General features: G+C 69.2%; 1 protein-coding gene across 1 annotated transcript; it reads left to right on the top strand.

Moving 5' to 3' along the window:
- The first annotated feature begins 4,297 nt into the window (after window positions 1–4,297).
- FAM110A (family with sequence similarity 110 member A) lies at window positions 4,298–8,687 on the top strand. The gene is made up of 2 exons (XM_074920077.1): window positions 4,298–4,532; window positions 6,846–8,687. Exon 2 carries the CDS (start codon window positions 6,915–6,917, stop codon window positions 7,911–7,913), a length of 999 nt encoding a protein of 332 aa, XP_074776178.1. The 5' UTR covers window positions 4,298–4,532; window positions 6,846–6,914; the 3' UTR covers window positions 7,914–8,687.
- Window positions 8,688–10,532: the final 1,845 nt, after the last annotated feature.

Below are 10,532 nucleotides of genomic sequence, written 5' to 3'. Positions count from 1 at the left end.
CGCACCCCAGCTTGGCTGGATGCCGGTGATTATTCTTGGTGGTGTCCTGAACTTTGCACTTGTCCCCGGCTGTACTGTCCCCCACCTATTTCAGGCTGCTTCCTGCAGGTGAAAAATGTCACCCGGTGATGGTGTCTGTCCCCACCGGGGATCTCTGCAGGGTCACGGGCAGGGATGGGACCCTCAGGGACCCCGGGTGTGGTGGCTGTCCCACCTCGGGTGCGCTGCGGGACCGGGCAGCTCTGACCCCACGTCCAGCGAGATGGGACGAGGCGATGAGCCAAGCTGTGAGCTTGGTGATCCGGGAGGTGACACGGCTGAGGAGACAGAGGCCAGGTCACTCCCAGCAGAACAACCCCCCCCCTGCATCCCACCCCATCGCAGCACCCACCGCCCCAGGATGCCTCACACCGGCTCTTCCCCCAGCACCCACCGGGTGTCGCTGGGAGAGCGGGCTGCAGCCCTGCAAACCCCCGCAAAACCCCGCAAAACCCCGCAAAAACCCGCAAAACCCCGCAAAACCCTGCAAAACCCCGCAAAACCCCGCAAAACCCCGCAAAACCCTGCAAAACCCCGCAAAACCCCGCAAAACCCTGCAAAACCCTGCAAAACCCCGCAAAACCCTGCAAAACCCCGCAAAACCCCGCAAAACCCTGCAAAACCCTGCAAAACCCTGCAAAACCCTGCAAAACCCCGCAAAACTCCGCAAAACCCCGCAAAACCCTGCAAAACCCCGCAAAACCCTGCAAAACTCCACAAAACCCTGCAAAACCCTGCAAAACCCCGCAAAACCCTGCAAAACTCCACAAAACCCCGCAAAACCCTGCGAAACCCTGCAAAACTCCGCAAAACCCTGCAAAACTCCGCAAAACCCCGCAAAACCTGCGGCTGCCTTCTCCGGTGGCCTGTCTGCCCTACCTGCCTGCCTCTGCCTGTCCCTCTGGGGGGCTGCAGCCCTACACCCTGCCCTGCTCCTGGCCCCGTCCTTGCCCCAACCGTGGGGCTGCGGAGGGGACAAGGGTGTCCCCGTGCCCCCGGGGCCGCAGGGACAGCGCTGGCATGGCTGGGTGCCCGCGGCGGGGGCACGTTTGAGGTGCTGCCGTGGTTTAACCCCAGCAGGCAGGTCAGCATCACCCCCCCCCAGCTGCTCACTCACCCCCCCCCCCCTCACCCCAGTGGGATGGGGAGAGAATGGGGAGGGTAAAAGGGGGAGAACTGGAGGTTGAGATAAAGACGGTTTGATAAGGAAAGCAAAAGCTGCGTGCGGGACCAGAGCCAAATCCAACATTTCTTCCGCGTCGCCCGCGGGACAGCCGGGTGTAGCGGGGGCTCGGGAAGGCAAAGCCGTCACCCCGAGTGTCCCCCCCCTATCCTTCTTTGTCCCCTGGTTGTATTGCTGGCAGGACATCCTATGGGGGGGTTATCCTGCAGGCAGCGGGGCCCCAGTCGTGTCCCTCCCAGCTCCTTGTGCCCCCCCGGCCCCCCCGCTGACGGGGTGGTGTGAGGAGCAGAAAAGTCCTTGACGCTGCATGAGAACTGCTCGGTGATAACTGAACCATCCCTCGGTTATCAGCTGGTTTCAGCACAAATCCAAACCGGCCACATACCAGCTCCTATGGAGAAAATTAACTCTATCCCAGCCAAAACCAGTACAGGTGCCCAGGGGGAGCTGGGAGGAGGGGGGAGCAGGTCCAAGATGGGAGAAACCCGCCGTGGGGTGGCCCCGGGGGAGCTGAGGTCCCCCCACATCCACGGGGATGGGGACAGGGACGGGGAAGGGCCGGTGATTGTCCTGTGTTTAATTGTGCAGCAGGCAGGAGCGGGGCGGCAGGCGGCGGGACCCTTCCTGGGGGGGTGGTGGGACCCCGAGGCGGTGCTGGGTGTGGGACCCCCACGCCGCCGCTCCCCGCTCCTCACCCCGATCTGCCCGACGCGAGCTGCCTGCCCTGCGTGAGACGGCTGCGCTCCCTCCACCCCCCCTCCCCGCGCTGCAGCTGAGCCCCCGGCCCCATAACACCCCCCCGCCCGCCACCCCCCAGCCCCTCGCCCCTCCGCACCCCCGGCAGATGCGAGCGAAGGCCCCTGAGGCAGATGGCAACATTTGGTAGCCGAGCAGTCCCCGGCCACGGGACTTTGGTGGGCCCCGGTGAGCGGCCGGCCGGGAAGCCCCTTCCCCACCCCAGCCGGGGATGGGGACCCTCCCCCAGTGCCACCAGCGCAGGGCAGGGGGTGCAGTGGGGCTCCCTGGGCTGAGATCCAGGAGGGATCCCCCCCTCTCCGGCGCTGTGGATCCCCTCATGCCCTCCCACCATCCAGACACCCCCGCGGCAAGAGCCACCCCCTAATATCTGCCTCCAGCTGAGAGCGGTGGGGATGGTCCCCCTGGGCAGGGGCAGGGTGCTGCTCCATTACTGGGGGACAAGGGGGTCCCCTGTCACCCCAGAGACCACCGTTTGCCCCGGGCGAGTGGGTATGACCCCCCCAGACTTGGGTGTGGGGACCCTCTGGTAGGTCTCAGCCCCCTCCGGCTTCATTTGCATCTAATTTCCATGAGAAAGGAGCAGGTCAAGTTGAAAGTTGAAAGGCTGGCGGGGAGGGGGGGGTGGCCGGGAAGGGGCTGCTGCCGGAGGTGAGACCCCAACAAAAGGGCCGGATCCCCAGGGCCCGGCGCTCGCCTGGCCACAGGCTGCGGCCCCGGCCCCGCCGGCAGCCGCCATCTGCGGGTCCCTGTCGCCGTGTGCCGCAGACAAAGGCCTCGCGCCCAGCATGTCCCCATCTGTCACCTCCCCAGCTCCCGGCCCCGAGCTGCTGCCTGCGGGGAGAGCTGGGGTGTGGGCAGCATCCATCCCTCTGCCCGCGGGCAGCGGGGAGCGAGGCGACACCGGGCCCAGTGATCGTGTCCCCATCGTGTCCCCAAGCCCCTCGGGAAGCTGCCACCGCCCGGCAGAGCCACTCTGCGGAGCCCACAGCTGGGGAAACTGAGGCAGGAGCAGGCAGCGGTTTGCCCCTGGCCCAGGGCTCGTGGCTCGGGGGCCGATTCCCCCACTGCAACGCTGGACGCAGGCAAAGGGCTGTAATTAAATGTCAGGAATTAGCACCCGACGAGACGAGGGGGCTTCTGGCTCTGGGGGTGTCTTTGCCTGGGGCTGCCCCAGCCCCGGCCTCGCTGCTCCATGGGCTCTGCCGGGCACCTGCAGTCGCCTCCACGCAGCACTTCCAGGGAGGATTTGGCCTCTGAGCACATTTTTGTGCTCTGAGCACATTGGCGGCTGCATTTAGCCCCCAGAAGGTCCTCGAAGCAGCTTGGGCAGGGGGGGGCCCAGCCCCGAGCCTCTGTGGGAGGGGAGGACAGAGCCATTGCCAACACCCGCCTGCGCCTCTGTTTCCAAACACCTTTCCCTGTCCCCGTGTCCCCAGGACAGCAGCAGCGGTGCTGAGCCGGGTGCTGGGTGCTGGGGGAGCGCTCCCGCGGGGCGCTGCCCTCCCAGAACCCGTCCCGAGATGCTCCCAGGGAGGGCGAGGCTCCAGGGCGCTGCCTGGCTCCAACACCTCTCTCCAAAAACCCCCGGCTGCCCAGACGTGCCCAGGCAGCTGCCGGCACCCGGCTGCCTGCACCCCGTGCCAGGCTCTGCCCTCACCCACCGCGCCGGGCAGCGTTTTTCCAGCCGAGTTCGTCATGTGGATCCACCTTTGCCATTGCCCAAGCTCCGGGCAGTGCCCTGGCACCCAGCTGACTGTTTGCCGTGTGCTTCCCTCAGCTCACCCCCCTCCACCCGCTCCTCGTCCGCCTTCCAAAGCAAGTCGAAAAACGCTCGGGTGGAACCACGCACGGGCCCCTCCGCGCAGAGCTGGTCCTTGCCACGGGAGACGCCTTGTCCCACGGCGGGGGCAGCCCCCAGAGTCACCCCAGGGCTGGGTTCAGGCCAGGAGGTTCATGTGGCTGCGGGCTTGGTGACCCCGCTCCCGTATGTCACGTCCCTTCGTGCTATCGGGGTTATTTTGCTGCATTTTGGAATTTACTGCGGAAGGCGGCGGCCGGGCACGTGGGGGAACAAGGCGAGTTTTCCAAATCAGGGCCTGTGTGGTGGCGCTGGGGATTTTCCCCACTCCCTGAAGCGCTGGCAGGGCCCCGGCACCCTGTGCCCGCAGCGGGCAGGGACCACCCGGAGGCGTGTTGGCTTTGGCGGTGTGAGCACTTCAGGCCGCGCACCCACGTTGCCCGGCCGGCACCGTGGGCTGAACCAGCACCCGCGCCGGGACGTCACCGGCTGCAGTCACGCTGCGTGACGCAGGCTGGCATGGAGGAATGCCCCGTGGTTTTAATCCCGTGTGAGTGCTGAGCTGCCTCCGAGAGCGTCCTCGCCCGGCGCTGACTCAGCGGGAGCAGCCGCCGCACGGAGCTACTCCAGCGCCCCGCCAGCCGCCATCCCGCCGGGAGAAGGGGGGGACGGGGACACCGGGACACCCCCGGGAGAAGCAGCGTGGCGGCTGAACCGTGCCGAGGAGGGTCCCAGGTCGCGGGGCCGAGCCAGGTAGGTGGTGGAGGCGATGCTGGTGCTGTGCCGGCAGTGTGGGGCTGCGGGGAGGCACAGCCGCGCAGGATGTGACCCCGGGGTGCCCGGTGAGCCCGGCTGGGTGCCCACACCACGAGGAAGAGGAGCTGGGGCCACGGCTGGGCATTGCCCGACATGAGCGGGGCCGTCAGCCTCGGGGCCGCCCGCTCTGGCTGGGCTCGGGGCACAGAAGAAGGTCGCTGTGTTTTTTGGGGGGGCTCAGCTCAGCCCAGCTCGGCAGGGCCGTGCCAGCGCAGGCAGCTCAGCACCGCAGGAATGCAGAGCAGCAGGTTGTGCCCGGCTGGGCCGTTCTTAATGGGGGGGCCCACGTCGGCCACAGGTGGCTGCGCCGGGGAGCCCCGTGTCCTTGTCCCCGCACCCCAACAGCCACCCCCTCTACGGCTTGGCCGTGGGGCTGAGCCTCTGGCACTGAGCTGAGCTCCAGCATCCGACGTGGCCCGAGGGGGGGCATGTTTGCACCCTGTGCCGAGCTGGGGAGCCCTCCCTGTGCCGGGGCCCGGGGGGTGGCAGCCGGGTGTCCCCCCCACCCCGAGTCTCAGCTGGGCTGGGGGGCTGCCTCTGCCCGCGCCGCTGTGCAGCGCCCAGCCCAGCCTCACCCTGCTTCTCGGGGGGGCCGTAAGCACGGCTCGGGGTGGGGGGGGTGGGGGGGAGGCCCTGCCTGTCCCTGTCCTTGCCCAGCGAGGACATCGGTGCCCTGCGCTGCTGGCTCTGTCCCCAAGTTGCCCCCCTACCCCCGCAGAGGGGTGCAGAAATCCCCCCGCGAGGAGGCGGCAGTAGGGTCTGTGCCGGTGCTGGGAGGGTCCCCAGCTGTCCCCACGCCTGGCCCACCCCCTGCAGACACTTTCCAGGTCAGAAGGCAGCGTGTGTCCCCCCCGGCAGGGAACGGGGACAGGGACAGCCAGCTTTCCCCCCGCAGCGCCTCAGGCAGCCATGTGCCGGGGTGGCTGCTGCATGGGGACCCCCCCTTTGGGGTACAGACCCCCGCGGGGGTACGGGGGGACACGCCGGCACACGTGGGCTTGCAGAGGGCGCAGCCGTGGCTCGGTGTGGCCGTGGCCGTGGGTGCTGGGGTGGCGCTGGGACGGGCCCTGGGTTGCACCCAGGAAGTCGCGAGCGGCTGACGGTGACGGTGACGGGGCGTCGCGGGAGGGAGCGGGGCCGCGGCACGTTGGCCCCTGCTGTGGCCACCACCGCTGCACCCGGTGAGTGCCGGGGCCTTGCCGTTCCCCCCCCGGGGCTCGCCTGTGCCCCGAGCTGGGACCCCCAGGGGCTGAGCAGCTCGGAAGGGCGACGGGGAGGGAGGGGGAGGTGGGGGCGGGTCTGACCCCGCACGTCCCCCCGTGCACCCCACCACCGCCTGAGCCCCTTTGTGTGTTGGGAAACACCCCCCCCCCTCCCCCAAGCTGTGCCCACCCCCGCGGGCTGCAGAGGGGTGCGGGGCTGGTTTGGGGCTCCCCCCACCCCTCCCTGCTGTGGGCGGGTCCTGCGCGACCGTTGGGGTGGGTGGCTGTGCCTGTTGGGGTTGGCGGGGACCCAAGGACATGGGGTGCACGGGGCCCCAGCGCGGCTCCTGGCACACCTCGACCGGGGAAGCACGGGTGGAAACCCCCAGCGGTGCTTTCCGAAGGGTTCCAGTTGGCAAGTGGGGGGGTGTGGGGGGGTGGTGGTGCAGTCCCGGAGCCTGCGAGGGGGCTTAGAGGCAAGAGAGCGGCAGGGAGTGGAGCCCCGAATCCCCCAGCCTGGTGGGGTGGGGGTGAGTGGGGAGGTGATGCACCCTTGGGCATGGGGGCCGTACCCCTGGGCACAGGCAACGCACCCCTTGGCGCGGGCAGAGCACCCTGGAGCGTGGGTGACGCACCCCTGGCCATGGGGGGTGCACCCCTGGGAGTGGGGGAGGCACCCCTGGGTGCAGACAGGGCATCGGTCAGGGGCTGCCAGACCTCAGCTGCCCCCTCCGCTCCGGCCTCACTCCCCGGGGTGCCCTCGCCGGGGCTGGGGTGTCCTCCCCGCCGGCCCCATTGGCTCCGGTGCGGTTTGAAGCAGTTTTGCTCCGCGGATTGGCCGGGGGGACGTTTCGGGGAGGCCGCGGTGGCGAGCGGAGGCGTGGTCCTTGCCTTCAAATAGGAAGCCCGGCACAGCCGGCGCAGACAGTGCGGCACCGCACGGCACCGCGCGGCCTTTGTCTGCCGGCGGGGCCGGGGCGCGGGCAGGGGGCCAGGCCGCCAGCGCCCACCAGCCACCGCCACCCCTCACGCCGCCCCCTCTTTGCAGCCGACGGCCCGTGAGCCCCTCGCTGCCCGTGGCGGCCGCCCACCCCGTGCCCAGGTGCCGGCGCAGAGGATGCCCGTCGAGGCTCTGCAAGCCGGCGATGCCATGAAGGGGGTGACGGTGACGGCGCCTTTCACCTCGGCCATGCCCGTCCGCATCCTCCGCAAAGGCCCCGCGTATTTCCGCCGCCGCGCCGAGCCGGGCGCCGGCAAACCCAGCGCGGTGGAGAGGCTGGAGGCCGACAAGGCCAAGTACGTGAAGAGCCAGCAGGTCGCCAGCACCAAGCAGGAGCCGGTGAAGCCGCCGCTGCTCAAGCAGCCCCTCTTCACCCCGGGGGTGCGCCGGGCCGTGCTCACCCCCAGCCGCAGGGCACCCCCGGGGCCACGCCGCGCTGAGGCTGGCGGCCCGAAGACCTCCCTCGACCTGGAGATCCTCAACAACCTCATCAACCTCTGCGACAGCCCCTTCCCCAAGGCGGAGACCCCTCTGAGCCGGGAGCGCAAGCGGAGGCCGGAGGCGCCGGCGGTGCTGGCCGGTGGGGCAGAGGGTGCTGGCAAACAGCCGGAGACCCCCGCTGCCACCAAGCCCCCCGGCAGCGTGACAGTGCGGAGGGTGGACGTCCGTCCCTGCGGAGCTCCGCGGGGCCAGGTGACATCGGTGCCTGTGTCCCCCGCGGCCCCGGCACGGAGCTCGCCCGCCCGCCCCGAGGGCGCCCGCCGGCAGCCGCTGCTGCACCGCTCCAAGTCGGACCTGAGCGACCGGCTCTCGCGGGCCACCGCCGACCTGGAACGCTTCTTCAACTACTGCGGCCTCGACCCCGAGGAGGTTCAGGACATGGGCGCCGAGCGCTTCGCCCGCGCCAGCTCCGACATCGTGTCCCTCAAGTTTCACAGCGTGAGCACGGCCAGCTCGGACGGCGGCCGCTCGCCGCTCAGCGCCGCCACGCCGGAGGGGCGACCAGCCGAGCGCGTGCCCTACGGCATCTCCGTCATCGAGCGCAACGCCCGCGTCATCAAGTGGCTCTACGGGCTGCGCCAGGCCCGGGAGCCCCAGCAGGTCTCTGACGTGTAGCGGTGCCGCGGTGCCGGGGCTGGGTGGCTTGTGAGTGGGCAACGCCGGACGGGAAGGGAGCGCTGGCTGTGCCCCGGGCGCAGCGGGGACGTCTTGGCAGTGACAGGACCCTTGAACTGAGCCCCTGTTTTCCTTCCCTGCCCGCTGGCAGGGCGCCAGCACAGTGCCCGGGCGTCCTTCCCGCTGGCTTTGGCCCCCGTGCTGTCACCGGAGAGCCGGGTCCCCTCGGGAGGGCAAAGGACACGTGGCCCTGGGTGCGTGGCCCGTCCCCACCACCCTCCCCTCGCCCACCTGCCTGCACTGCCGGGTGCTCCTGCCTGCCCAGCTCCTCGCCAGCACCCATGGGTGGTGTGGGGAGGGGAAGGGGCTGGATCCCCCCCTGCACGGAGCAGGGACACAGCCCGGGATAAGGAGCCACCCCCCTGCAGCCTCCGACGAGGGGGTCACACTGCCTGGGCTGGGGGCTGGATCCTGGTGGCCCCCGTCTTAATGCTGAAGGTTTGGGAGAGGCTGGGTGCTCCATGGAGTAGGGGGGGGCAAACCTGACCCCCCCCGCTTCGAGCAGCCCAGGGCTGCATGTGTGCGAGTGTCTGTGTGCGAGTGTCCCCTCCCGGGTGCCGGTGGGCCCTGGTATTTATGAAGACGATGGTTGTTGGTCTTTCCCTCATTTCTACTGTTTTTCCTGATGTTTGAACTGTAAATAATAATTATAATAATAATAATAATAATAATAATAACAACGCGGCCGGTTTTATTAAATCCCTGTGCTTTGGAGGCTGTGGGTGTTGCTGTCTCTCGAGGTGCTGGAGGCCGGGATGAGGCAGGGCCCTGGGGTGCCTGCGGCTCGCCGGCGGGGGCAATGGGGGCCGTGCCGCAGCGTGCCAGCGCGGGCCCCGGCGGGCACGGCGCGGCGGCGGGTGGGTCCGGCAGGTCCTGGCAGAGCCCCGGCCGCGGGATTCCCCCCTGGGCTGCAGCCAGCACCGGTGCAGCCTCCTGGCTCTACCCCGGCAAAGCGCCTCTGAGCTTGCCCGAGTCCCGGCTCCCCCCGGGATGGTGAGATGGGGGGGCCGATAGCGGAGACCTCCCAGGGGGGAGGATGAAAGTCGGCGCAGGGGGAGCTTTGAAGATAAAACCGCCCGTGCGGTATCGCCGGGAGGCTCACATGGCACCGCGGGTGCTGCCTGAGCCCGTGGGGTCCCCCCAGCTCCTCGCGATGCTGATGTGTCCCCGCGCGGGCAGGGAGCTGCTGGGGAAGGTGGCACCAGAGCCACCAGCGCCTGCGCCCAGGGGACCCTGCCTGGACACCGGCCTGCCGCTGCCTCCCCCAGCTCCAGCCGCGGTTGGGGGGGCCGGGGCATCAAACGGCTCCACACGTGCAGGGAGGCGGCCGGCCTGGCACAGGCACCGCTCGGCAAACGCCACGTGCGTGGTGATGGTGACAGCCTGGTGACAAGGTCCAGCCACCCACCCCAGCGCCGCAGGCTTCATTTCTGAAGGTGCTGCCCCATCCCACCCCAGCCAGCGCTTCCCCGCAGCTCAGCCCGGCCCCCTGACCGGGGTGTCCATCCAGCACTTGGGGTCCCCAAAACAGCCCCCACAGGCTCAGCACTGTGGGTGTGCGCCCGGAGCTGCTGCCCGGGGTGCAGGATGGGCCCAGCTCCTGCTGGGGCACAGGCGGGTCTGGGTGCAGCGGGCAGGACACCGCCATGGCACCTGTCCCGTGAGCCAGGCTGGCAGATCCGTGGGGAGGAAGCGCACACCCAGGGGATCCTCAGAGATGGCACGTGGGGTGCTGGGTGCCTCCCCGAGGAGCCAGGAACCAGGGAGTGACGGGGACCCCGGGGCACCCGCTCCAGGACAGGCTTCACCCTCGGGGTTCCCTCTGCGGAACCGGATCCCCGCCGGCGGGCTGGCACCGCCCGCGCTGCCGGATTCCTCGGCCCGGCGTGTCCAGGGCTTGCGTTAAATTTGTTGGTACTGCCAAAGAGCTGAGGGGAATGGGGGGGGGCCACTAGCCCCCCTCAACCGGGCACGGGTGTGCTGGGACCTGCCGTGGCTGCGTGACCGTCCAAAGCCCCGGGCGCTCGTGTGTGCGATCATATGCACGCGTGTCCACACGTGTTCACGTGCCGGCCTGCTCGTGGGGACACACGTGTTCACATGCACACGCGTGTCCTGCACGGCCACTGCCGGGGTGGGAGTCATCCTCTTCCCTCTTTCATGGAATCCTGGTACAGCCGTGTCGAGGCAACACGTGCCCCCCCCACCCGGGCATGTCCCCCCCTCGCGTGTCCCCGCTGGGGACAGCAGGGTGGCCCCTGCGCTATCACGTTCCCTGGCAGCTGCCTCTCGGCGGCTCCGGTTTCGGTGAGGAGCCACAGCTGAGCCCGTCTGTTATTTTTCAGGGAGGAGGGACAGCCCAGGAGGGTGCCCATCGCCCCCACCCCTCCGTGCCGGGGTCTCCCATGGGTGCCCCATGCGCAGGCAGGAGCTGCAGGCAGCTGGGAGAGGGAGAAAAAATAAAACCAAACCAGCACCCCAGTGTGGGGAGCCAGGCCCAGCACCCCGGGGTGGGGGCCACCCCCCTGCCTGGCACACAGCCCCCCACCCAGGTGCAGC

This window comes from Athene noctua, chromosome 16 (assembly GCF_965140245.1).
Source record: "Athene noctua chromosome 16, bAthNoc1.hap1.1, whole genome shotgun sequence".
Taxonomy (NCBI): domain Eukaryota; kingdom Metazoa; phylum Chordata; class Aves; order Strigiformes; family Strigidae; genus Athene; species Athene noctua.
This window is presented reverse-complemented; position numbering and strand designations above follow the sequence as displayed.

Coding starts and splice junctions, on each gene's coding strand:
- FAM110A (XM_074920077.1), top strand. CDS start 6,915: ATGCCCGTCGAGGCTCTGCAAGCCGGCGATGCCATGAAGGGGGTGACG.